Source organism: Girardinichthys multiradiatus, chromosome 5 (genome assembly GCF_021462225.1).
Source record: "Girardinichthys multiradiatus isolate DD_20200921_A chromosome 5, DD_fGirMul_XY1, whole genome shotgun sequence".
Taxonomy (NCBI): domain Eukaryota; kingdom Metazoa; phylum Chordata; class Actinopteri; order Cyprinodontiformes; family Goodeidae; genus Girardinichthys; species Girardinichthys multiradiatus.
Window position 1 is genome coordinate 10,177,342 of NC_061798.1, and position 27,546 is coordinate 10,204,887.

At 39.4% G+C, this 27,546-nt stretch overlaps 2 protein-coding genes across 2 annotated transcripts; one reads left to right on the forward strand and one right to left on the reverse strand.

Annotated features, from left to right (window-relative positions):
• Window positions 1-3,336: 3,336 nt before the first annotated feature.
• smdt1b (single-pass membrane protein with aspartate-rich tail 1b) lies at window positions 3,337-5,104 on the forward strand. Its single transcript, XM_047366976.1, has 3 exons — window positions 3,337-3,537; window positions 4,488-4,649; window positions 4,885-5,104. The coding sequence occupies exons 1-2, from the start codon at window positions 3,376-3,378 to the stop codon at window positions 4,623-4,625; spliced, it is 300 nt and encodes a 99-aa protein (XP_047222932.1). The 5' UTR covers window positions 3,337-3,375; the 3' UTR covers window positions 4,626-4,649; window positions 4,885-5,104.
• Window positions 5,105-5,106: 2 nt separating this feature from the next.
• On the reverse strand, window positions 5,107-26,735 carry LOC124868659. The gene is made up of 19 exons (XM_047366146.1): window positions 26,577-26,735; window positions 22,653-22,834; window positions 21,354-21,520; window positions 19,787-21,210; window positions 19,562-19,701; window positions 18,830-18,971; window positions 18,673-18,747; window positions 17,771-17,803; window positions 14,779-14,847; window positions 12,776-12,865; window positions 12,519-12,613; window positions 11,334-11,791; window positions 11,185-11,252; window positions 10,878-11,091; window positions 9,784-9,892; window positions 9,468-9,627; window positions 9,244-9,357; window positions 6,261-6,347; window positions 5,107-5,396 (listed from the first exon to the last, which is right to left on the reverse strand). The coding sequence occupies exons 1-19, from the start codon at window positions 26,733-26,735 to the stop codon at window positions 5,250-5,252; spliced, it is 3,933 nt and encodes a 1,310-aa protein (XP_047222102.1). The 3' UTR covers window positions 5,107-5,249.
• Window positions 26,736-27,546: the final 811 nt, after the last annotated feature.

Sequence of the window (27,546 nt, forward strand, 5' to 3'; positions counted from 1 at the left end):
TTGACAGTCTTTTACTTTCTTTAAGATATGTGCACCAAACTCTAGATCAGCGGTTCCCAAACTTTTCAGTTTCTGAACTAAAAATAACAGCGGAAAGGATTTTACACTTTACATTCTTGGTTGAGTATACATGCATTTCTGCTAAGTCAGTTAAACGGGGATACGGTAACAACACAGCACCATCAGCTTGTGTATTGCTTTGATCTACAGGGGTTGGACAATGAAACTGAAACACCTGTCATTTTAGTGTGGGAGGTTTCATGGCTAAATTGGACCAGCCTGGTAGCCAGTCTTCATTGATTGCACATTGCACCAGTAAGAGCAGAGTGTGAAGGTTCAATTAGCAGGGTAAGAGCACAGTTTTGCTCAAAATATTGAAATGCACACAACATTATGGGTGACATACCGGAGTTCAAAAGAAGACAAATTGTTGGTGCACGTCTTGCTGGCGCATCTGTGACCAAGACAGCAAGTCTTTGTGATGTATCAAGAGCCACGGTATCCAGGGTAATGTCAGCATACCACCAAGAAGGACGAACCACATCCAACAGGATTAACTGTGGACGCAAGAGGAAGCTGTCTGAAAGGGATGTTTGGGTGCTAACCTGGATTGTATCCAAAAAACATAAAACTACGGCTGCCCAAATCACAGCAGAATTAAATGTGCACCTCAACTCTCCCGTTTCCACCAGAACTGTCCGTCAGGAGCACCACAGGGTCAATATACACGGCCAGGCTGCTATAGCCAAACCTTTGGTCACTCATGCCAATGCCAAACGTCAGTTTCAATGGTGCAAGGAGCGCAAATCTTGAGCTGTGGACAATGTGAAACATGTATTGTTCTCTGATGAGTCCACCTTTACTGTTTTCCCCACATCCGGGTGAGTTACGGTGTGGAGAAGCCCCAAAGAAGCGTACCACCCAGACTGTTGCATACCCAGAGTGAAGCATGGGGGTGGATCAGTGATGGTTTGGGCTGCCATATCATGGCATTCCCTTGGCCCAATACTTGTGCTAGATGGGCGCGTCACTGCCAAGGACTACCGAACCATTCTTGAGGACCATGTGCATCCAATGGTTCAAACATTGTATCCTAAAGGCGGTGCCGTGTATCAGGATGACAATGCACCAATACACACAGCAAGACTGGTGAAAGATTGGTTTGATGAACATGAAAGTGAAGTTGAACATCTCCCATGGCCTGCACAGTCACCAGATCTAAATATTATTGAGCCACTTTGGGGTGTTTTGGAGGAGCGAGTCAGGAAACGTTTTCCTCCACCAGTATCACGTAGTGACCTGGCCACTATCCTGCAAGAAGAATGGCTTAAAATCCCTCTGACCACTGTGCAGGACTTGTATATGTCATTCCCAAGACGAATTGACGCTGTATTGGCCGCAAAAGGAGGCCCTACACTGTTGCTGCAAGGCAACAGTGCTACCAACCGCGCCACCATGCAGCCAGGCAATAAGGCAACAAGGCAAATAGGTCAAATTCAAATACAATTGTTAGGAATTAAATTCTGTCCTGTTTTAGTTCATATTGACTAAACTGATTCCAGTACAGTCCAATCGCAGAGTCAGATTCTAATTATATATGGTCCAATTCAATCCATAATATGACACAACACACTGAAATTCAATCATATTTCATATGATTGAAATAATTCACAGTGCATTACAATATTATTCATTAAGTTATTTACACTTTTCATGTTACAACCACAAACTTCAATGACTTTACTGTGATTTTATGTGATATCTAACAAAGGCTAGTGTATGAATGGGAAGTGGATGGAACAGTATACGTGGTTTTTACAGCTCAAGCTCAGTCAGGTTAGATGGAGAGCTTCTGCAACCATCAGTTTACAAATCTTGCAACAGATTCTCATTGGAATTTAGAGCTGGAATTTGACTAGGACATTCAAACACATGAATATGCTTTGATCTAAACCACTTCGTTGTAGCTCCGGCTGTCTGTTCACGGCCATTGTACTACTACAAGGTGATACTTCACCCATTCTCAAATGTTTTGCAGGCCTACACATGACATAGTTCACTGTCCCTGTTTAAAGAAACACATCTTCACAACATGATGTTGCCATACCATGGGGATGGTGATGTGCACACATAAATTCAGGACAAAAAGTTAGATTTTGATCTCCTGTGACCAGAGGACCTTCTTTCACATGTTTGATGTGTCTTTTACATGGTTTATGAAAAACTGTAAACAGAAATTCTTATTTCTTTCCTCCAATAATAGGTTTCTTCTCACCAGTCTTCCAAACTGGCCAGATTTGTGGTGTTTACAACTAACAGTTGTCCTATTAACATATTTTCCCATTCTAGCTGTTGATCTCTACACCTCCTCCAGAGTTACCATGTGCCTCTTATCTGCTGCTCTGAATAATGCTCACCATGCTCATCATTTAGGGTTTGGATATGGATGACCATATGTTGGTATGTTTGTAGTCATCATTCTCTTTCCATTTTTGGATAACGGATTAACTATTGCTCTGAGATGTTTAAAGTTTAGGATGTTGTTTTATCTACTAACTCTGCTTTAAACATTTCTGCAACTTTCTCCCAGACAAGTCTGCTGTGTTCCTTGGTCTTTTTGATCCTCTGAGGCCTCCACAGAACAGCTGAATTTAAACCAAGATTAGATTACACACAGGTGGAGTCTAATTACTGTTTAGGCGACTTCTGAAGACAGTTGGTAACGCTGCATTTTATTTCAGTATAAATATCTCAAAGACGCTGTAAGATTGCATGTAAGAGGTTAAAGTGTTTATGTAGTAAAAGAAACAGTGCCCCAGTGACTTAAGTGAATTTCTAATTAGAGGGAGAAAATAATAAAAAACATCTTCAAGAATAATGTAATGTCTTTTACTATTCATTACTGTCTGTATTTACTCCCTGAAATATTAAACACGTATTTGTTTAGGTTCGCTTTTTGTATCAAGATGTGAATAATTCTGTAATTAAGATGTAATTTGTAATGAGACCAGGGTTGTCATTTTTCTTTTAAAATAAAAACAAAAAAGTTGACATTTTTTCTTACAAATGTTTCCATTCACATTTTAATATTTTGGCAACTGATGAAAAATCTTAATTACATTTTCCCCATTAGTTTACGCCCTGGGGATGTTTAACTAATAAACGTGACCTTAAATAAAGACATTGTTTCAAAGTTTTTTTAATATGTTTTTAATTTTCATCATTGGCTCGTTTGTTAACGTGTGGAATTCAGTGATAAAGCTTAAATTTTCTACAGGGCTGTTGTTGGTTGGCACTCCATTAACCTGTGAGTCACACCCAGTCAACCGAACCCTGTTCGAGCACAAACGTCCCACTGCTACTGTAAGTACAAAAATGGCGACGAGCATACTGCGGTTCTCTCTCCGTCTTTCCGGCAGAAACAAGGGCATAATGACCCGTAACCCCAGCTTGAAAACATCCCCAATTTCCAGGACGATTCAGAGAAGAACTTTGGTATCCACAACTTCGGGGGCAATCCTTCCGAAACCAGAAAAGGTGAGTGTGTTTTTTTTTTTTTTACCTCTGCTAAGAACAGGGAACTGAGAAGACGCAGAGTAGGCGGGGTGAAAGCTACGTGGACTGCAGAAACGGCCAATAGAAAGACAGGAAACATACAAATGATCTCCGGTTAGCCAATGAGCGCGTGTTTATAGAAATCCAGGAAGTAATTTACAGAATTTTACCTTCTAGTTTTTGTTTAAATTTTACGTTTAATTTAAGATTTGAAGGGCATATGAGATTAGCTAGTGCGTTAGGTTCTACACTAATAGGTTAACCTTAAGTAAAATTTAGGTGTTGCTTGTTTTTATTCAGCCAGTATATAATAAGGAAAAGGAACAAAATGTGAGAATATCACTATCGGATTTCTAAAGTTTACATAACATTTACTATTTAAAGTCCTCATTGTAAATGCCCGGTTTGTTTAACCTCATGTATGACAGTTTGGAAGACCACAGCCGAGAAAACAAAAGTAATTACTGTAAAAAAAAAAAAAAAACCAAGGCAATAATCAGGGAATCTGGCTTGACATTTTCCCCACTGTTCTTTAAACATGTTTAAATCAGCTTCAAACTCAGAATGGGTTCTGTTAGGGTTCCAGATCTGAGTTAGAATGAAAAAAAAAAGAATTACTGAGTATTGGGTAGTAATGAATGATTTGCTGTCTGGTCTTTAGTCTGCTGTATAAACCCAAAAACACAAACAATCTAAATGTAGAACCTGGACATAAACAAAGAGGTGTATAACCTTTAAAAATAGTTATTTAAAGTGAGCTAATAGAAAATCATCGTTAGTTAAAGACTGTAAAATTAGATAAAGGTATTTAAGATACTCACTGTAATTAAGTTGTTTTATTAGGGTGTAGAAGACTCAATCTGGACAGCAATGCTCCACAGCAAACAGAAGTGGAGCCTGAAACTTACACTATTCACATTTGAATTTTGCAGACACCTTTCGGCCTTATCCGCATGACAGTGGTGGTGGTACCTTTCCTTTATGTTGGAACTCTGATCAGCAAGAGTTTTGCTGCTCTTCTGGAGGAGCATGACATATTTGTTCCTGAGGATGACGACGATGATGACTGACTTTTGTCTGCAACATAATAAGAGGTAAATGGAATGTGCCCCGGAGCCACACCTTCCACGCTGGCTAAAGATTATAGCTTGAATTTTTCATGTACAATCCTATCCTGTGTAAAGGTGTGTCAGCAGCATGTCAGCTCATTACAGACTCAGTGCATGTAATGCTTATATGTTTTTTTTTTTATTTGTTAAAGGATTTGAAGCATGTTTTCAGCAATTACGACCTGCTGGAGAATGACTTTGTAAAAACGTCTGTCCACAGGGCGCTTTGCAATATGGATCAGGCAGCACAGGCAAGATGAGCGTGGAAAGAGCACTTTCAGACACATCCTTTTCCTTCAACCATCTCCTTCATATTGGCGCCCATATTTATGCTGATTTTGAAAAATCTCTTGTGAGGCTATCAGAACTATTAGCTCTGCCTTCACTCTTGTTTGCATGTTTACAAGTGTGTCCACTTAATAAACAACATTGATAACACATGTGAAACACCTTTCTCTTTATTTCAGTGGTCCATACAGTTATGATGCAATACAATAGGTTTTACTTGATACAGTATCTAATTAGTTCATATTGATTGGCTGTTGTCCCTCCTTTGATGTAATGTTTAGGTGTTGCCTGTACTGATCAGGTCTGTCTGCCCCCCTCTTGCAGTGCAGCATTGGCCAGTCTCAGGTGCTCATTAAGGGAGCCCAACTCCAGCTGGCTCCGGCCTCTTGTGTCACTCAGTTCAACATAGGCCTCCTTATACAGCTTGTAGACTGCTTCTTTTTCCTGTGGCAAACACAAACATGTTTAAAAAAAGTTCTAAATACAGGTCCTTGTAAAGGTATTTATCAATGTGAACATTTTCACAATTTGTCATGTTACAACCACAAACCCGTGGCATGCATTTGTATTCAGCCACCAGACAATATCTTTGCAGAACCACATGTCACTTCATTTATTGCTGCAAGTCTTTTGTGCTTTTTCATAATTGTTTTACCCTTTATTCTTTGTAAAATATCTTAAACGTAGGGTCATTGTCCTGCTGGGAGGTTAACCTCTGCCCCTAGCATGACATGGTTCCCTGTCCCTGCTGAAGAAAAGCATCCTGCAGCATGATGCTGCCAACACCATATTACACCACTGAGATGATATGTTCTGTGTAATGTGCAGTGGTAGTCTTCAGAGCAAGCATCTTGCATCTAGGTCAAAAATGTAGCTTTCACCAAAAAGCTAGCTCTGACCAAAGCACCTTTTTCTTCATGTTTGCTGTGTCTCCTACATGGCTTGTGGAAAACTGCTAACAGGACTTCTTTTAGCTTACTTCTTGTCACTCTTCCACAAGGCCATGTCTTGTTAGATTTTCAGCTGTGCCATACTCTTTTCATTTTCTCGATGTTGGATTGAAAAGCAAGATGTTTAGAGCTATGGAAATAGTTTTATGACCTAACTGCTTTATCTATAGAAATTCATGGCACTTTTTGTATTTGTACTTGTAAAAACTTGTATGATTCTCTTTCCACTTTATAAAACATTGTTGCTTTTTGATGATCTGTCACATAAAATTGGATAAAATGACATTCAAGTTTGTGGTTGTAATAGGAAATAGTTTTTGCAAAGGATTTTATATATATCAGGATAATTCAGACATACCTTCATAAGTGTTTGCACTTCATTTTGAAGACAGCTGATTTCTTTTTTAAGATACTGCACTTCGTTCTCCTTTGCTCTCAACAATGTCTGAAAGACAAAACATGGAACTTCTCACTCTTTTGCTTAACAAATGGTTGTATGCGCCAAATAATCTTCTGACACAATTCTGAGGTGAGTTTAATGCAGTTTTCCTTCATTTATATCCATAGGCTGTAAGTAAAATAGATTGGATCCTCAAAAATGCAGAAATCAAACTCGGCGAGAATAAGTTGTAAGATTTAAAGGGGAAGTAGTTTGTGTACTTTTGCTTTATTCTATTTTTGGAAGTGAAATCAAATTCTGAAAAAATGGTTTCTGATTCATATGAATCATCAGAATATCTAACTTGAAAAAGAATGAAACCGTTTCAGACGAGCTTTAACTTTAACTCCAAATAAATTAAATAGATATCTACAAATACAGGTTGTCCCTGCAAACACTATGTTCATAAATAAGTTGTGTGAGTATTTATTATATCTGGCACAGTCAAAATGGGCCCATCAACCGCACAGGTCACAGTGCACCTGAAATGATAAAAGTGACAGATACAGAATAACCAATACTTAAAAATATAGAAATGTAGTATACAGGTCCTTCTCAAAATATTAGCATATTGTGATAAAGTTAATTATTTTCCATAATGTCATGATGAAAATTTAACATTCATATATTTTAGATTCATTGCACACTAACTGAAATATTTCAGGTCTTTTATTGTCTTAATACGGATGATTTTGGCATACAGCTCATGAAAACCCAAAATTCCTATCTCACAAAATTAGCATATCATTAAAAGGGTCTCTAAACGAGCTATGAACCTAATCATCTGAATCAACAAGTTAACTCTAAACACCTGCAAAAGATTCCTGAGGCCTTTAAAACTCCCAGCCTGGTTCATCACTCAAAACCCCAATCATGGGTAAGACTGCCGACCTGACTGCTGTCCAGAAGGCCACTATTGACACCCTCAAGCAAGAAGATAAGACACAGAAAGAAATGTCTGAATGAATAGGCTGTTCCCAGAGTGCTGTATCAAGGCACCTCAGTGGGAAGTCTGTGGGAAGGAAAAAGTGTGGCAGAAAACGCTGCACAACGAGAAGAGGTGACCGGACCCTGAGGAAGATTGTGGAGAAGGGCCGATTCCAGACCTTGGGGGACCTGCGGAAGCAGTGGACTGAGTCTGGAGTAGAAACATCCAGAGCCACCGTGCACAGGCGTGTGCAGGAAATGGGCTACAGGTGCCGCATTCCCCAGGTCAAGCCACTTTTGAACCAGAAAAAGTGGCAGATAGGAATTTTGGGTTTTCATGAGCTGTATGCCAAAATCATCCGTATTAAGACAATAAAAGACCTGAAATATTTCAGTTAGTGTGCAATGAATCTAAATATATATGAATGTTAAATTTTCATCATTACATTATGGAAAATAATGAACTTTATCACAATATGCTAATATTTTGAGAAGGACCTGTAGTTAGAGGCACAAAATGGTTGACGTTAAACAATGGGAGTAATTTGGTTTACAGTATAATACCGATATTACAGACGTCAAACTAAACTCATTTACAAATATCCAACAAGCTCATTATAATGTAAATTTAAAACAAAAAGTAATACCCAAGGAAAATAAGACATAAGTTAAATAAGATTTACTGTAACCTTCGACAAAATTAAACTTGTCCAGGTAAGACGTTTCAATAAGAGGGCTTCACCACGTATCATCGGTGTGCGCCTTTCTACAAGGAAGGTGGCAATGGCTGCACTCAATCACTGCAATGATTACAGAATTTGTGTGATGAAATAATCTGGTCCCCTTCTATCTGTATATTTTGACTCCAGGAGGCGCTGTTGCTTCACATGGGCTGTGTCCTTGCCTCAGCAGGTTCTCCTCACCAGTCTGCTGCCCACTAACCTAACGTCACATGACTAATACCTACACCTAAAGAACTCTGTGGTGAAATACATGTAGTAACATGGTGCAACGAAGGTGCTGTGTGACCAGGGGAACAGAATTTCGCACAAGTTCTGTTACCAATGCAGGGTTCGAGTGCAGCCATTGCCAGGATCTGGCTCCGCCGAAATGTTATTGTACGGCGAACTGACAAAATATAAAACATGTCTTTCTTTTAACCATTATAATTAGAAAACCACAAACTTTTTTATTTTTGGAATCGTTGTTTTTCTAATTTAATTTTCAACGCAAACAAACAAAAACTAAAAAACTAAAAAACGCCTCATTATTCGTTTTTTTCGAATTATTTCGAAACAGAAAAACCAACGAATCATACACGGGGTTTTAAAAGCAAAACAAAGCTATTTATGTTTTTTTTTTCTTTTTTTCATACGAATACGAAAACCAAACTGACGCCGTTTTGAGAATTTGATTTCACTTCCAAAAATAGAATAACGAATGAACGCAAAAGTACACGGACCGGCAAGTTCTCTATTCTTGAGCATGGTAAAATTTGTAACCATTTATGTTTCTTTAATTATCAATCAAGATGATTGTCCATTTTTAGGTTATCTTCATAGAAAAAATGTTCCTACTTTGACATCTCAGGATTGCAGGGTTGATCTGCTCCATCAGATATGCAGTACCGTAATTTTACCTGAAGGTGGCAGCATATGTGGGATGTTTCTGACCACACATCCAACACAAATGAGGCCAGAATCTCACAACAAAAGGGACAAAGGTGACAGTGCTGCTGTTGCATTGAGGTATTAATATGGACAAAATAAACTCCTTCGATTTATTTATGGGTTCAGAATTGCAGTGCTCAAATGGCAGGACATTGTTGCTTTTAGTGGTTGCTACATCAAGACAATTTAACTGCTGGGACATATGTAGAACCAGTGGCTAGATTGCAGTCAGACACTGAGATTATTTATTGCTGGACAAATAATTTCACAACAGTAAAACAATATTGGGTTTTTTCTCTTAGTACCTCTAAATCGGAAGGAGTTGCCTCGGTTTTGCAAAGTGAGACCACATCTGACCTCTGGCCCGTGATAAAAAGTCTCATTCGACTGATTTCTTCTGCAAGCTTGATCTTCAGTTCCTGAAAAACAGAATTTGTTCTAAAAATATATTGGAAAGTTAAATGTACCTGCGTTATGCAATAATGTGGCCCTACAGTTGTATAAAAAATACAATCTTATGTCCAGAAACCTGGTTTTCTCTCTGGAGCTGCTCCATCTCCTTTTTCTTGTGGTCCAGCTCAGTCTCTCGGTTCTTGCTGCTCTGCTCAGAGCTTCTCAGCTCGAGGCACTTCTGAGAGTAACGTTCTGATAGCACGTTTAACTCACTGTGCAAGACATCTGCCTGAGGCCTGATGTAGACAAATGCACAAAGTTCTGAACTGAAATGTAATGCAACATCACACAGAGGGTCATTAAGGAGAAAGGAACAACGCGGTCTTCCAGCAAGAGCCTGGGAGGAAGTTACTTTTATCCACAACAGAACAGAGGGCCAAGAATACACTTACATATGACCTCTGTAGGAATCCATGTGTGCTGCTCCTCCATCCAGACTTCTGGCCTTTTCCACTTCTCTTTGCAACTCCTCCCTATGAGCAGCTTTCAGTGCCTCAATAGCTTTGGTAATAATTAGTTAATTAATTAGAAAACTCACCAAATTTCATTACACAACTGTAATAGTAAAGTTATGGAAGGAGAGCCTTGAAGAATGCAGCATCAGCACACTGCATGTATTAAAAAGTATTGTTTTAGGAATGTCCTGATTCAATTTCAGGTATCAGCCCATGGCCCAATCAAGATTTCTTTTTAAATGGTGAGTACCAGAGTCCCTAAGAAAACTTTATGCAAATTTGTTAGCTGCACCCCCTGGCAGCTGTGTGGCCACGTTTTGCATAGTCAATTAAAGAAAATCAGAAATCCCAGCAGAACTTCGCAGAAAATTGCTGAAACACTAGTCATTAAATTTTATGCCTTTCAAAGCAATGTGCCAAGTTTTTGTAGCAGGAGGATAGGACTGACTTCTAGTTTTGTCTGCATACGATGAACTAGAACTATACTTAAATAGGTTTGGAGCACACTTATCAACAAGTCACATCAAAATGGGGAGAAAAACATGCTAGCATTACACTGCTACTTCAGCTAACTGCTCCACATAAACAAAACATGTATGTGGTGCCTTGGATATAATGTATCAGTAGAAACAAATGACAAAGCTAAACGTGTTTCAGGTGATGCATTCTTGGAACAGTAACGTTTCTTTGTGAAGCTAGTTGACCCATAATGAAGCAACATACTGAGACTAACCTACAGAAACCCCGGTTGGGACAAAATATCTGTCCCTGTTTAGAAAAATGACACTACAGGGTCCTGAATGTCATTGGTAAGTAAATAAAGTGGAACAAGATCACGATGCTAATGTACACCATGAAATATATAATAAATAAATTGTGTTATTTAACTGCATCTACTTAGCATAGATTTTAATCATGTATCAAACTGTGACTCTGTATTGGCAATGCTCTTTCTTAAATGACTTGAATTGTTATTGGGGCAATAAATCCCAATTGGGACATCTGCAGTATGATAGAACTTGTTGGCTAACCCTTAGCAGCTGCCTGGCTCTCCTCTTGCAGCATGCGGCCTCTCTCCTCCTCTAGCTTCCTCCTCTCCCTGGCATGCTTCTCCTGCAATTCCTGCATTTCCTTTCGATGGGCTACTTCCATGGCTTCCAGCTTGGCCCTACAGGGGGCTCCAGGGCCACAGGGACTGTCCACATCTATCCCCATTGCTTGACGCTCCTTCTTGACGGTCTCAACCTGCTTTTCAAGAGAGAGATCATGTCAAAAGATTAGCAGGTGCAAAGCTAGTGTAGTTTTACATTTGTGTCTTCAAAATAATTACTATCTTACCTCTTTTTGAAGCGCTTCAGCCTTGTTAGTTTGAAGGGTCTGGTTATTTATTAATGGAAGAGCCTCGCCTGAGGAGGACATACAAGTCTGACTGACCTGATCTGGGCTTGGTTGATATGTTTGAGAACTAACTAGGGACTCTGGCACACCTTGAGAACTTGGTTGATAGGCCTGGGTTCCAATGAGAGACTGGTCACTCAGATCCCTAAATGACGTCTCAAATTCTGTCCATTTCTTGTTGACTTCAGAGTCTATGGTTTCATTAACAGGGACTGGAATGCTCCCCCTTTTCAGCTCCATGGAGTCCCACCTAGTGCTCATCTCACTGAGAGGGACCGCTCCCTCAAACCACTTGTTCCTCTCTTCCAATCTCTTTGCTTGCTCACGATCCCAGCCCTCCCCTTGTTCCCTTTGAGTGGCTAGAGAGAGGTCTCTCCCTAGGTCGCCTTCTATCGTTGGGTCCCTGTTTGTGTTTGCCACTACCGTATTGTAGATAGATGTGGCAGGTTCATGACTGGAGCCCCCGCAGGGGAACTGAGCGGGCGGTTGGCTTGACGACAGTCTCCGGGAACGGGGGTTCTCTTTCTCACAGCTGGAGTCTGATTGGCTGAGTTTAGAATAGGAGGGAATACATGAGAGTAGAATTACACATCCATATGTGGACAAGAGAGGGGGTTCACTGGAGACCGACCAACCAATCACAGAAAGGTTCTGGCCCTTTGAACATTTGTTAGTGAGATTACATTAACAACTTTAGATCAGAACAACATGATGAGGTTGAAGCTAACGGCTAGTCTGAGAAGGGCCAAGATCAAAGCAGGTGTCTACATCCTAAAATGACTCTAATCTCAAAACATCACAGAGATTTATGCAAAAATCATTTTATGAATCCGCAAACCATTGCCTCGTTTACATTTTATGGGTTCTTAGAGAAAACCATAATTTACATGAAAATGGAGATTGGAAGTGGGTGAAACATTAGTTATCGTCCTGTGTGAAATGTCCCAAAAATGGAACATGTATGGCATTCCCATCCAAAAAAATATTTACTTCTTAAAACTTTTTAATGGAACCTCACTGGAAAAATCCAGAAGTATCCCTTTATTATTTGTTTTGAAAGCAGTTGAGTAAGTTTTGCCATTGTAAAAGTACTTCTCTTCCTTGTATTATATTCTTTCCCTGGTCTTTTCATTCATCTCCTTCTCATCTGCAGTTAAAAAGGTGCTAAGTAGATTGTTCTAATTTTTTTTGTTTTTACCTAGAGAACATTTCCTCAAAATAAAGGATCTCATTAATTCATCCCATAATGAGACTAATTACAAGGTGGAACTTACTTTGTGTTGTTCTGGATGGCTTGCTTCAGTAACCTTACCCAGTTCTGACGAATTCTGGATGTTACAGCAGAGAGAGTAAACACGTCCCTTTTTGTCTGAAGGAGAGCAAAACACACATACAGTTTAACAGGAAGTAGCGAGAATATGTGGTAACTTATCTGCAAACACCAGAGGAAGGGGGACATCTTAATGACTGTCCACTGATCTGGTAAAATGCATGAAAGCCTGAGCATAGCATAGCTGCTCTGAAAACTAACCTGAATTTGAAGCCCATAGTTCTCCTCTACATCACAGTCCGACACGTTTACACAGGAAGTCAGATCGATCTCTCCATCCAAATCATCTGACTACAGCATAAGAAGAGAGATTATATCTAGTCAAACAAGGCTACAACCCAAACAAAGATTAGGTAAAACTAATAATTGCAGACCATGAAAGCACAGATGAATGAAATACCTACCTAAAGTATTCACACGTCTAAAACCTTTAATATTGTCACATTACAACCACAAACTTAATTTTATTTGGATTTTATGTGTTAAAGTTAAACATGTGGTAACACACAATCTGACAAATGTGACATGGATTTTGATTAACCACCTTAGTTCAATAATCAAGCTTATTTGTATAGGACCATTCATACACAAGGCGATCCATAGTTCCCTACCGGAAATCAGATGAGAGACATTAGAATTACAGCCATCATTAAGCTTTGCTCAAGAAGATAGCTCAATATGTCAAACACATAAAAACCTTACACAAGAGAAACAACTGTTACTATGCACATTTAAAACAGTTAGGTAGCTAAAAAACAGTAAAAAATAATTAACCAGGGATTATAACAGCAGTGCAGACTGTCTTCAATCTGTCACTTCAGTCACTCATCAGTGATTGGGCAAACAGTTCATAGGTCAGATTCTTTGATTGAAAGCTGCAGTAGAAACAATGTTTTCAGTCCTGTTTTAAAGGAGCCACTGGGGGACACTGAGTAAGCAGGTCTCTGAAGAACCAGAACACTTCACTGTGGTTACAGCTGCAAGGCTGTAAGTCTTACGAAATGTTTGTAACTGTTACAGAACCACCTAAAAAAGGTCCATGATCTTTAAGCCAACATCTATGTCATTGCAAAACATTTCGTCCCCAACTGTTCAGTTTGGCTCAACTATGCTTACCTTTTACATTATCAAGCCTCACTTTAGTTGATGGTTTTTAGAACTTCCTTTTACTGCAATTACAGCTGCAGTTCTTTTGCTTAATGTCTCTACCTGCTGTGGACATCTAAAGAATGAAATTGTGCCCATTATTCTTTGCAAAAATAAGTCAGATTCAGACAGACTGGATGGAGAGCATCGATGAACATCAATTTTCAAGTCTTGCCACAGATTCTAAGATCACTGTAGGTTGGGACTTTGACTGGGCCATTCTGAAACATAGGTATTCTTTGATCCAAACCTTTTCACCATATATTTGGCTGTATGTTTAGGATAGTTGTTCTCCACCATCATGTTTCACCATGGGCATTATTTGTTCTGGGTTATGTGCAGCGTTAGTTTGTCCCAATGCACAGCAGTTTGTATGAAAGCCAACAAGTTCAGCTTTAGTCTCATCTGACCAGAGCAGATTCTTCCACATGTTCACTGTGTCCTCTATGTGGTTTGTGAAAAACTGCAAACATAACTTCTGTTGGCATTTCTCTAATACCAAACAATACCTTTCTTCTCACCACTCTTCCATAACAGCCAGATTTGTGGCATCTACAACTAATAATTGCCCTGTCAACATATTTTCGTACCTGAGCTATTTATCTTTGCAGCTCCTCTAGAGTTACAATGGGGCTCACTGTTGTGTCTTAGGTTATTGCTCTTTGTCTGGCCCATAAGTTTAGGTTGACGGCCATATCTTGGTACGTTGACATTTGTGCTGAACAGGATTGACAGAGCTCTGCGGGAAGTTCAAAGCTCTGGATATTATTTTATAACTGGTTGCAGTGGATTTTATTTAAGGGTATCATAGTGACGGGGGCTTAATGAAAATGCATGTCACAATCATATGTTTAGTTGAAAATATCTTAAAATAAACACAGATCATTTTGTTTCCACATTACATATATGTTCTACTTTGTGTTACACTATCAAAAAATATCCCATTAAAACATTAAAGTTTGTTGTTATAATGTGATAAATTGGGAGAAATCTTGAGAGGCATGAATATTTTTGCAAGGCGCTGTAGGTGTCAGTGTTAGTGACACATCTGTTCATACCTCCTCAGCCTCTGAGTCTCTGTAGTATCTCAGTGAAGTCTCACCAAGAACAAACCACTGCCTCTTCCACTGTTGAAAATCAAAAAATGTGGACTCCTTCACATTACTTGGTAACATGATCGTCAAACTTTACTTTTTAATAAAACCCTATTTAAAAACTTGTTTTTATTGTTGTGGATTTTCTCCAAACAACACAGGGTCAAACTATACATACAGACTCAAACATATACATACAGGTCCTTCTCAAAATATTAGCATATTGTGATAAAGTTCATTATTTTCCATAATGTCATGATGAAAATTTAACATTCATATATTTTAGATTCATTGCACACTAACTGAAATATTTCAGGTCTTTTATTGTCTTAATACGGATGATTTTGGCATACAGCTCATGAAAACCCAAAATTCCTATCTCACAAAATTAGCATATTTCATCTGACCAATAAAAGAAAAGTGTTTTTAATACAAAAAACGTCAACCTTCAAATAATCATGTACAGTTATGCACTCAATACCTGGTCGGGAATCCTTTTGCAGAAATGACTGCTTCAATGCGGCGTGGCATGGAGGCAATCAGTCTGTGGCACTGCTGAGGTCTTATGGAGGCCCAGGATGCTTCGATAGCGGCCTTTAGCTCATCCAGAGTGTTGGGTCTTGAGTCTCTCAACGTTCTCTTCATAATATCCCACAGATTCTCTATGGGGTTCAGGTCAGGAGAGTTGGCAGGCCAATTAAGCACAGTGATACCATGGTCAGTAAACCATTTACCAGTGGTTTTGGCACTGTGAGCAGGTGCCAGGTCGTGCTGAAAAATGAAATCTTCATCTCCATAAAGCTTTTCAGCAGATGGAAGCATGAAGTGCTCCAAAATCTCCTGATAGCTAGCTGCATTGACCCTGCCCTTGATAAAACACAGTGGACCAACACCAGCAGCTGACACGGCACCCCAGACCATCACTGACTGTGGGTACTTGACACTGGACTTCTGGCATTTTGGCATTTCCTTCTCCCCAGTCTTCCTCCAGACTCTGGCACCTTGATTTCCGAATGACATGCAGAATTTGCTTTCATCCGAAAAAAGTACTTTGGACCACTGAGCAACAGTCCAGTGCTGCTTCTCTGTAGCCCAGGTCAGGCGCTTCTGCCGCTGTTTCTGGTTCAAAAGTGGCTTGACCTGGGGAATGCGGCACCTGTAGCCCATTTCCTGCACACGCCTGAGCACGGTGGCTCTGGATGTTTCTACTCCAGACTCAGTCCACTGCTTCCGCAAGTCCCCCAAGGTCTGGAATCGGCCCTTCTCCACAATCTTCCTCAGGGTCCGGTCACCTCTTCTCGTTGTGCAGCGTTTTCTGCCACACTTTTTCCTTCCTACAGACTTCCCACTGAGGTGCCTTGATACAGCACTCTGGGAACAGCCTATTTGTTCAGAAATTTCTTTCTGTGTCTTACCCTCTTGCTTGAGGGTGTCAATAGTGGCCTTCTGGACAGCAGTCAGGTCGGCAGTTTTACCCATGATTGGGGTTTTGAGTGATGAACCAGGCTGGGAGTTTTAAAGGCCTCAGGAATCTTTTGCAGGTGTTTAGAGTTAACTCGTTGATTCAGATGATTAGGTTCATAGCTCGTTTAGAGACCCTTTTAATGATATGCTAATTTTGTGAGATAGGAATTTTGGGTTTTCATGAGCTGTATGCCAAAATCATCCGTATTAAGACAATAAAACACCTGAAATATTTCAGTTAGTGTGCAATGAATCTAAAATATATGAATGTTAAATTTTCATCATGACATTATGGAAAATAATGAACTTTATCACAATATGCTAATATTTTGAGAAGGACCTGTACAACCCCACTAATATTTAGTTTAAATGTCTTTTAGCAAGTTGCAGAGGAACCACATCCTTTTGTACCCAGCAAAAGGCAACCCAGTATGCCTTTGGTTAGATATTTTACCTCACTTCTTATTTTTCTTGAGCTCATTTAAATTGATTGGTTTGCTGGTATAGATGTAGCCATTCTACAAGGTTAATGTTAGCATGCTTTGTCCATTCCAAACCCAGTTGTGATGTTTTTAATGTTCGCCCTGTTGGATCAACCAGGCCCCAGAACAGAACCAGGTTTCTTTATGAGCTTGTTGAGCTTTTTAAGTCACCGGCTCTGATGCTGCTACCCAACAGACGATGGCAGAAGTGATCACACTCTCCGCAACAGATTTATAGGAGCATCTCGTTTTAAACACAGAATGACCTAATCTTCCCCAACAACTACAGTCTGCGCTGTCCCTTCTTTCAGATGGCTTCACTGTTGCATCTCGTCTAGTCTATATCCAGGTGAACACAGGTATTTCTGTCATCTGAGGGACAAGTTTTATGTTCAACTGAGAATGTTTGAGATATTTAACCACAATGAGTGAGGCTTTCAAACCTAAAAACAAAGATTAAACTATCAAGCATGGGAGTGGCAGCATCATGCCATGGGGCTGTTTTAATGCCAGTTTGCATTGCACCATGTTTGTGAAATAATGAAACACAAGGGCTATCTTTACATTTTAAAACTGCACCTTACATCAACAGCTACAGCTGGTTTAACTGTTGTCATAGTTTGGTGTTCCAGCAGGATTAGGATCCCAAGCACACTTTAAAACAGGTTTAGGGTCGGATAAAACAGCTTAACATTAACTTTCTGGAAGGGAACTGAACTGAACCCTATTAAAAATCATTTTGTTCATGCTTGTAAAAACAAAATGTTTAAATACATGATTAAAATCCCCAAATGAATGTGACATTTGTACCAATTATGTCTGCATTTAGACCAGAACATTATTTTTATCTGCTGCTTAAGTCAAACCGGGCTTTACATAGCTAAGACAATTGTGGTCTGAATAAGGCATACTGAAAACAGTCTCTTGTCCTCTCTGGTTACAAACTAAATGCCAGGTTCTTCAATTGTGGTTACAGCAAGAACTAGCTTGAAGTAAAAACAGGTACTTACCTTGCCTTGTTTGTTCAGCCTGGACATCCAGCCCTTCAAGTAACACCATCTGCAGTTGAAGCATTAGAGCCAGACAGTTAGTAAGCACTCTGCTGTGGTTTGTGTCTCATCTTTGATTGTGAAACTAAAGGAAGCGGAAACTGTCAAGCAGACAAACAGGCTCGAATGTCATTGCTAGAGCAGTCTGAAACATGCATAAAGGTGATAGAGACAGTTATCTCTCCATAAATAAGATCAGTCTTGCAGAATGAGGACATAAAACAGGAAGATGTGTAGTTTCTGTGAACCACGATCATCACTGTGGACAAGAGGAGGAACTTGTGAAACATATTTTAGAATCACTCTGAAAACAAGCAGATGCCTTCAGAGCTTGTTAGGGCACCCTGAGATACTCACCAAGCAAGATGTTGTGTCCGAGGAGCATGAGGCGATGACAGAGAAACAAAACTTAGGGGAGAAGTAATGCATGGCATGCAGTAGGAAGAGAAAACCGCAAAAGCATGGTCATGCCATTTCTCTTCAAACATTCTTTGAAGGGTTGTGACCCACTTTAACACCCTCCAGAGTAAAACATCAGAATTGTGGTCATAGTTTTTTATATTCTTCAGTTACACACTGATTCAGCAGAAAGTGCAGAAACTTTTTATTTCACTTCTCTAGGGAAACGTAACGTTTTTAGAAACAAGTCCTGTCGTTAAACTCCTCTTGAATCTATTCATGATGATAAATCATATTCAATCATATATATCATGTTCCCAAAAATGAGCTACAGTGAGAGGGCAGAGGTGGGTAAAAAAGATGGAATAAATATCAACATGATGCATGGAAACCACAGCAAATATGACCCATTTCCCTCTGAACACGTGTGATTTCCAGTTTCTGGAAGCACTGGGACTGCTTACCCGTGCCTGTGGGTCCTTGGGGCGAGCTCGGTCCTTCACTTTTAAAGATCTGTGTTTTCCACTTTGATCTGAGGTCTTAAGTGGAAGAAAAGAGAACTGGATTTTAATTGGCTGTTTTAACATTTTAACAAGGACCTGGGTAGTTACTCTATCTTACCTGTGCATGAAGAGAAGCAGCGGATTGTCGTTCGGTGTCAAGGTCCCGAAATTTTTCTCGTCTGTCTCTCCCCCTCTCTCTTCCCCTCCTACTCTCATCTGGCTCTAGCCTCGGACTACAGATGTCTGTTTTATCTTGATACCTTCAGAAAAATATACATACATAAATATACACCTTTACATACTTACTAGGTTTAGTTCAAAACTATTTATACTTCTTGAACTTTTAACCTTTTGTTACATTACAACTACAAACTTAATTGCATTTTACTGGGTTAGACCTGCAGCTGCAATAGCAGTGAAGGTGGTTCTACAAAGTATTTGCTCTTGGGGGATGGATAAAACGGCTCTTTGAAGAAACCCTCATAATGAGCTACAACAACATTTAATTTCCCTTTGGGATTAAAAAAGTATTTTTGAATTGAATTGAATTGAATAAATGCGCCTCACAGGTATCTGTAAAAAATCTTGATCTGTAAATATCTTGACAACTACAGTATGTATCGTTTCCTCTCCATTTCTCAGTTGTGCACTGCTTTTTGTTGGCCTATCACATAAAATCCCACCATGACTGCAACTCGGCACAAACCCGTGGAGCATCAGTCAGTGTCTTTGCCATGAACCATCAAGACAACATCCCCCATATTGTCACAGGCTGTTTCATGTTAAATGCTTCCATCATATTGAGCCATTGCTACGACTGAAAAATACCCAAGCCTTTTGTCTCACCAACCTGTATGATCTTTGTCTCTGGTCCCTGCAGGGACTAGGACTCTCATTTCTCCGTCTCAGCCCCGGAAAGGTTTCTTCTTCCTCCACCTGGATCTTGGGTATGTCAGCCAGCACGATGTAGTCATCCATGTTCATCCCAACCTTGGATTCATCATAATTCTTGCACATTTAACATTTGTTGACAAGAATTTTAGCAAAGTGAAGAAAAAAGTAATGATATATTTACCTCCTCAGGTTCTACTACAGCCTTTTTGGGCTCAGAAAGTAACAAGGCGTCCATTCCTCGTCTGATGTTGCTTTTGCTTCTCTCAGAGCTGACTTTAACAGTGCCGTTGTTAGAATTTACAGAGTCTGTTGTCACAACGTGTGAATGTGATCCATCACCCTGAGAGTCCACTAACAGTCTTGACGAATAGAAACCTTGTGATAGTGTGTGACCGAGTAAAGAATGAGAAGATCCCTGCCAAGAGCCAACTCCTTCGTTAGCCTCATCAGGTTCTGTGACTGCAAAGTATGATGGCGATCCTCCAAGAACCTGAGAGTCTGCTATCCGTCTCGATGAAGAGGAAGCTTGTGATGGGGGGCGGCTGAGTATGGAATGTGAAAACCCCTGCCAAGAAGCAACCCCTTCGTTCACCTTATGAGAGTCTGTGACTGCAACGTGTGAAGGCGATCCAACTAGAATATGGGAGCCTGCCCCCTCCCGTCTTGACGAAGAGGAACCATGTGATGATGGAAGATTAGGTAAAGAGTGTGAAGACCCCTGCCAGGAACCTTGGGATTGACTCAGCCTTTTATCTCTTAAGTCAGGTTCTCTAAGAGAGGCGTGACTCTGTGGACTGTAGCCATTCCTAGATGGTGACACTTCACGGCTATTGTGGGACAGAGTATTGGCCAAACTGCTTAGAGCTGTCCTGCTTCGAGGAGATGCTTGAGACCCTTCATATGAAATTTGCCTCACTGCAGAAGAACGACAGTGGGAGATAGATTCAAGATTTCTGTAGAGTTTCTCAGAATCCAAACTGTGTTTGTTTGAAGCCTGTGATAGACTCCTTGACTCTTTGCTGCAGATCTTATGGTCTTCATATTCACCACTCTGTAACTGAAATGAGTCTGTTCGTCTGTGTGCCAAAGCATTGTAAGATGCCATTGACCCCCTCCTGCAGGAAGGACTGGACCTGCCTGATGTGTGACGTGAAGCACAATTCGACTGAATTTGGAAGGAGCCCTGCAATGAAGCATGAGCCCGAGCCTGACTCCTACAGAGGGAGCTCCCTCTCCGAGGTTCCACAGGAGACTCGGATAATCTGTAGCGGTCTGGACTCAAAGAGCTGTGACGTGTTGGAGAGTTTCTCTCAGAATCAGTACCTCGTCTGAAGTTGGAATGGTATGTGTACCTCTGTGGGGACTCACTTCTCCAAGTTGCCTGCATATATGTATCTGGGTTTCTTCTTTGGGATGGCAGTCCAAGGCTGACATTCCTGTAGGGGACGCAGGCTTTGGGCTCTGGAACGTAGTTGTTTGGCAGTGGATGTCCTTTCTCATAATAGCGGTAGGTATGCTTGTTCTCCTCCTCCCTCTGCCGTACTCCGTCACCTCTTCTGTCTGGAGAGAAATAGCCGCTTTCTTTTTCTCTGCCTCCTCTGGACTCTGAAAATCATACAAGCCTGTCATCATTGTCTTAATATGTAGCCTGCAAAAGAACAATGGCAGAAATGTCATGGGTGACAAAACGTTGCGTCTAAGATCAATATGAAGATGTTTTGTATAAAGGGATGTACTAAGTAACAGACCTGAAGCCCGGCGGGACATGTCTCTACCTCTCCTTTCATCCATCCCAGAGTTTTCAGCGTCTCTCGGGGAAGAAGGGTCCAGTTGGGTCATCTCTGTTTGGCCTGCAGAAGGGCTCCGTGGGCTGAGGGATGTGCTCCTCTCTGACTGCTCCCACTGATTTAAAAAGCTAAAGAAAGAGGCACTTTGTCAGTTTTTAAACACCTAAATAAACAAATACAAAAAAAAAATTACTTCACATCAAGGGAATGGACATATGTTGACTGAAAGGAACAAAACTGCGTCTAAATCTTATATTTGGTCTTACCCAGAATCCAATAACTGGGGACCAGCATCAAGGTTTAAAAAAGAATTATGCTTTTAAAATCAAAAATGTTTCTCCAAACTGATTTTTCTGTTTGAAGCTCTTTTAAGCTGAAACTGTCAGAGTTACCAGAGATACACAGCCCCTTCCCACCCGTTGCTGTGCACTGCTGGCCAACTGGCTCAAAGAAGGCTACCATACTTCTATCACTCTTACAAAAAAGACAAATTCAGTTGTTTGCAAATATTTTTGGTCACGATAAACACACACTGTCTTGGTGCGAATGCTAAAGGAGCGCCACGGATCACTCCTATTAAGGCAATGCTGTTTTAGACATACAGCAGCATTTCACTAGAAAATAATAGATTAGAAATATCCTTTATTGTTCCTGAGTGGGTAAATTCAGGAATGACAGCAGCAGCGTGACAGGCAAATGGAAGCATGCAGATTTACACAAAGGTAAAATATAATAAACAGGTATGACATAAGATAAGGTACAGTAAGGGAAAATTGACATCACAAGATAAAAGTACTGTACAGTTATTAAAAATATAATACTCAGATTAGAATAAAATGTGGAATTAAGTAGGATAATTAAAAAATGTAAAAACTGTTCTTGTACATTTGTGCATAAAAAACAACAGCAGACTATTTACAAGAAAATGGAAAACTGTGCAAATAATATCAGGATACTATAAAAATTAAATCAGAAAGTTTTACAACAAAGTATTACTTTAGGGGTGTGCACTCTAATTCTCCTAGCTATTGCTCCACTTATTTATTTATTTTTTTTCTGCTAAGTGATTTGGTTTTCAGTTGAATTGTACAGAGTGCATGCCACATAAAATATAGGAAAAGTTCTCAAATGATTTGTCATTGTGTAATTTTTACATGACAAAACCTTTTAACGGGAGTATGTATATCTGAGATCCACAAAAGATATATACTGTAGGTCAGTTATTTATAAAAAGGTAATTGAGATGCATGATAGGGTCACCTGGGTTGGAAGTCAGTTTCACAATTCTCAGGTTCCCACTCAGGACTCGGGCTGCGTTCAAGATTCCACTCAAAGGTCCAACCACCACTGACACCATCGCTGCTGGCACATGTCGTCACCTCAGACAGCGCTAGATCATCTTCATAATTATTATCTTCATCATTATTATTGTCACCTACACCCTGGTTTGTAGAGCAAAGAAACACAATTTTGAATGTCTGGATAAATCACAGGTTAAACCAAACAAAAGCTGTATTTACACCAATAATATGATAACATAACCTGACTGAAACATTTAAAGAATTTTATTGTGACTAACCTTTCTAATATTTTAAATGACATATAATTTTTCATGCACATAAAATCTACCCAATGTGACCCAACTAAAAAGCTGATGTCTTCAAAGAACAAGTCCTTAAAAATAAACTCTACAAACATATCTCCGTAGGAATCTAAATAAAGTCTATCATGAAATCTTTTACTCACTCTGACTCCTTAAGGTCCTTGTGTCAAATCTGTTGTCAAGGTTCTGCAGCTCGGTTCCTTCTACCTTAACCACTCCCTTCACTCTAGCGGAGCCAATTCACTTAGACTCCACAGGACGTAACTCAAGCTAGTCTGTATTCATGCTCATCATTATTTCATTGCTGTGGTGCTTTTGCATTAGCAGCACAACCCATTTGAAGTATTTTTTAGCCTTTTCTTGATCCTATCATCAGTTCTACCTCTCATTAACATGGATAACACACTTCATTGGTATTTTAGGTTCTCTCCTAACTGCAGGCAAGTGTATGGCTGTTAGATCCATTGCCTTTTGTTTCTAAAACACAATGAAGTCTATTTTAGTGTCAATACTTCAAGTATAGGATTCCTTGGCATATTCTACTATACAGGTTATTTCAACCAGTACGGTTGTGCTACTGGAAGGTATGCGTTTGCGTCAGTGCATATCAGATTGCCATCCATTCCCCAAGGACTGCAACAAGCTTTCATTAATTAATGATAAAAGAATCAAATGCCACATTGCTGTGTCTCCCTTCACAATAAGGTTAGCTTGGTGATTGGCTGATGAAATAATCTTGCCCTCATACAAATGTTGGAACAGTTTTTGTTACACCTCCTTGGAATTTTCTTTAGTATTTCCGTTGCTATCAGCTCTGAAAGAAGCTAATGGTATGTGTATTTATTATTTTTGTCACAATGATTCCTATAAATTTCCCTTCATTTTCTCTCCAGATCATCCATCTGACCCAGTTGCAATATTCCAATTTCAAAAATTCATATTAAAACACAAGAAAGTTTGAGAAGCAAACACCAAAGTCATTGCATGTTTAGCCTTAGCTTACAGTTATTAGCTGGATCAAATGATTACATATAAAGGAAGAACTTGTGTGTAATGCCCAGATTGAAAAAGCAAATAGGTTCTAATACATTTTATGAGATAATCGAATCGGAGCTCTTTATGAGGCAGTTCATGTTAGCTTTATTGCAATGATTTTACTGCTTAGCTCTTAAGCTAGTCAAAATGTTTGCATTTCAATGTTATCTCAACAAGATTTTAGAGTGAAAACACTGGGTTGTTGCTCAGTTTGAATCCCCATTTCATACCAATGTGATATCATATCGTCCCTTCTGTTTGGTACCCGTAAGCATTTCATACACAGGCTCTTAAATCATGGCATATCAATTTATATCCATTTATTTTTCTTTGTAAAGTATTTTCATGATTTATGGAGATGAAGTAATAAAAATGCTTAAATTGAATGCATAATTCCTTGTATATTATGTTTGGACAACTTTGTACCCTGTTCCATTTACTGTGGCTTTATAGACATATGGACCAACTGACTCATGAAAAATGACAGCTTACGACCTCTGATCAAACAAAACAGCACAAGGTGCTGCTGGTAGATATTATTTATTGGATTTTGATAAGAGCATATTTCCTTCCAAGAGAGAATGAGAAGAGTAAGAAATGACTATAAACAAGAAGAAGCATTCCCCAGCTTGGTACATACTGACACATGGGAGAAACAAAACTGCTTGAGACAGATGAACAACTCAGATACAGTACAACCAAAACCACAAAACTATAAAGTGGTGAAGGGGCCAAATAGCCAGCACCCTTCTGAGAATACAGTGTGAAGACGAAGTGTCTAAAATTTTGCAGGTTTTCCCACTTGCAAAACATGCAGAGCCCAATCAAAAATCATTGGAGATAGCTGAAAGTCCGAGGAGCTGTTTGGAGGAGTGGTCCAAAATCCCTGCTGCAGTGTATGCAAACCTCGTCAAGAACTACAGGAAACGTCTGATATCTGTATTTGTAAACAAAGGTTTATGCACCAAATACTACGTTTTGTTTTTCTGATGTATTAAATACTTATGTCATGCAATAAAATGCAAATTATTAACTTAAAAATCACACAATGTGATTTTCTGGAGTTTTGTTTAGATTTCGTCACTCACAGTTGAAGACTACCTATGATAAAAATTAAATGTCGCTTTTATTCAGGACACACCTAAATGCTGTATTCACTGTGAATAGGACTAAAGCTAAGAGCAGAATCCACTGCACCATACAATCTCGTCAATGGTCAGCAACTTAGATGCATGCTAACAAACTGTATTTGTACCAAACTTAAAGCCTAAGAAGGGTACCTATTGGACCTGTCAAAGAGTGCAAGCAAAAACAATGACAACTTTTCAATCAAAACATCAAAACCTCTTTAAAATGCCTGTTTTATTGGCTCTTTGCTCTAACATGCTGTATTACGTAATCCATATAATACTAAATAGAACCGATGACCATGTTAAACATAACTAAAATAGGAAAATGTCTAAGATAGGGTTCATTTCTGAGAATCCAGCTAATAGAAATTAGAAGACATGTATTAGTTCCACATTTTTAGATTTTAAAACCCTAACCTTTTAACCAACGCCACCTTGCAAAACAATCCATTCTGCGTTTACTTGTTCACGTTTTCTCACACTACAACTACAAACCTATCTGTAGCAGTAGTGCATAATTGTAAAGTAAAAGGAATACGATAAATGCTTTTAAAGATTGGCTTTGTATACAATAAAAAAAACAGAAAAGAGCAGCATGTATTTGTATTTGGCACTACAAAAATCTGGGTTTTATGAAACAGAGGCAAGAGGAAAGCCATTGTTGAAAGGAAGCATTAATAAATCCAGTTTACATTATCCCCACTATACAACATAGTGTTGGCTGCATCATGCTGAAGGGATGGGATAGGTAAGGTGCGTAGAGCGGATGGGAAGATAGATGGAGCCACATGCAGGGCAATCATGGAGGAAAACTGCTTAAGAGGCTTTAAAAGACTTGGGACTGAGGGGGAATGACTCTAAACATAAACCCAGAGCTAAAACAGATCAAAGCACATTCATGAGAGCTAGTATGGCCCAGTCAAAGTTCACACCTAAATCTAAATGAGAATCTGTGGCAAAACCTGAAAACTGCTGTTCACCAAGGATTTCCAATCTAACTAAAGTTGAGGTAATTTGCTGAAAAGAATTAGCAAACATTCAGGCTGTAGATGTGCAAAGCAGGTAAAGTGAATACAAATGCAAAAGTTATTTGTAAAAAAAATTGTAAACCCTTGAATAATTTTTCTTACACTAGTTTGTGTTTTCTATCAAATACAATCATTAAATGCACCAAATGTTTGTAGTTATAATGTGACAAAGTGAAAAAGTTCAAGGGGTGTGAATACCTTTAGAAAACACTATGAGAAGAACCTACTAGATTACCTGACAGTTTTAGAGTTACCCCCAAAACGTTCACCATAAAGTAATTAGGTCTGATAAATAGGCTTAATTTCTTACTCTTACCCAGGAGCTTTCTTTGTTTTTTATGCCTAATCCTGGTTTGATAAATGCAAACCAAACAGTTTCTACACATACCATCTCCTGTAGATCGTGCAGTTCTGCAGCATTCGCATATTCTGAGGTTGTGGTACTGAGGTGCATGTGATTCGGCCGCAGGCAGGACCTGCAGCGGGAGGGATCAAAGGTGTTGGGCTGGAACTGCCAGCAATAATAGTCTTCAGCAGGGGGCGCCATGTTGATCCTGCCCTGCAGAGTGTTGCTGGGGATTCTCCAGAACTCCAGCACTAAAATAGCCTCTGATTGACTTGTTTCAATAGAACTGGTGTGATGTTATTTCCCAGGAGGCTCTTAGATAGGTTGTAAGCACAGTTCATTAGCATTATATAATAACAAACATCATCAAAACAACTGAATTCTTATTAGTTATAGTTAGGTTTAAGAGATTAAATGATTTTTATTTTGTTTAGATGCATTTATCTGAGACACATAAGCAGAGTAATAGAATAAAAGAAATGAACTATGTGGTCTGTTACAAAAAACAGCAACATGACAAAATAAATTATATCTCGATAAGTTATATTTTTATTTAGGAAATGCACATGAAAATATGCAGTGAACACAAATGATCTTGTTACCTGCAGGTGATCCAGGCCTAGATTAAATACACATCAGCATGGCATATTTCCACAGGACTATCCTTATTTGAAAGGCCTCTAACAGGATGGAAATGCTCTAGTTTGACTTTGGAAGTGTTACAGGAGTTGGATCCTTTATGGAAAAACCCTAAACCTTCATTGGCTCTCGCGTGGGCTCAGTACAGAGTGGCCTATCAGATAACATCATCCTAAGAAAAGCGAAACATAGTACCAACGGTTTTGAACAGATGTCTTATGGACAGGGCTGCTCCACAGATGGTCCTCCGACAGGTCGGTACACATGAAAACAAAAGGATTGACGGATTCATGACTTACCAGCCTTTCTGTAGTAATAGTATAAAGAAAAAGACAACAATAAATTATATCTACAAGATGTAATTCACCTATTC

Bases quoted from the DNA above. Each gene is read 5' to 3' on its own strand.
- smdt1b (XM_047366976.1), top strand. From the start codon at position 3,376: ATGGCGACGAGCATACTGCGGTTCTCTCTCCGTCTTTCCGGCAGAAAC. The intron at 3,538-4,487 runs GTGAGTGTGTTT...TGAATTTTGCAG, and splicing joins TCCTTCCGAAACCAGAAAAG to ACACCTTTCGGCCTTATCCG.
- LOC124868659 (XM_047366146.1), bottom strand. From the start codon at position 26,735: ATGGCGCCCCCTGCTGAAGACTATTATTGCTGGCAGTTCCAGCCCAAC. The intron at 21,211-21,353 runs GTCTGTTACTTA...TATGATTTTCAG, and splicing joins CATGTCCCGCCGGGCTTCAG to AGTCCAGAGGAGGCAGAGAA. The intron at 5,397-6,260 runs GTATGTCTGAAT...TGTTTGCCACAG, and splicing joins AAGTGCAAACACTTATGAAG to GAAAAAGAAGCAGTCTACAA.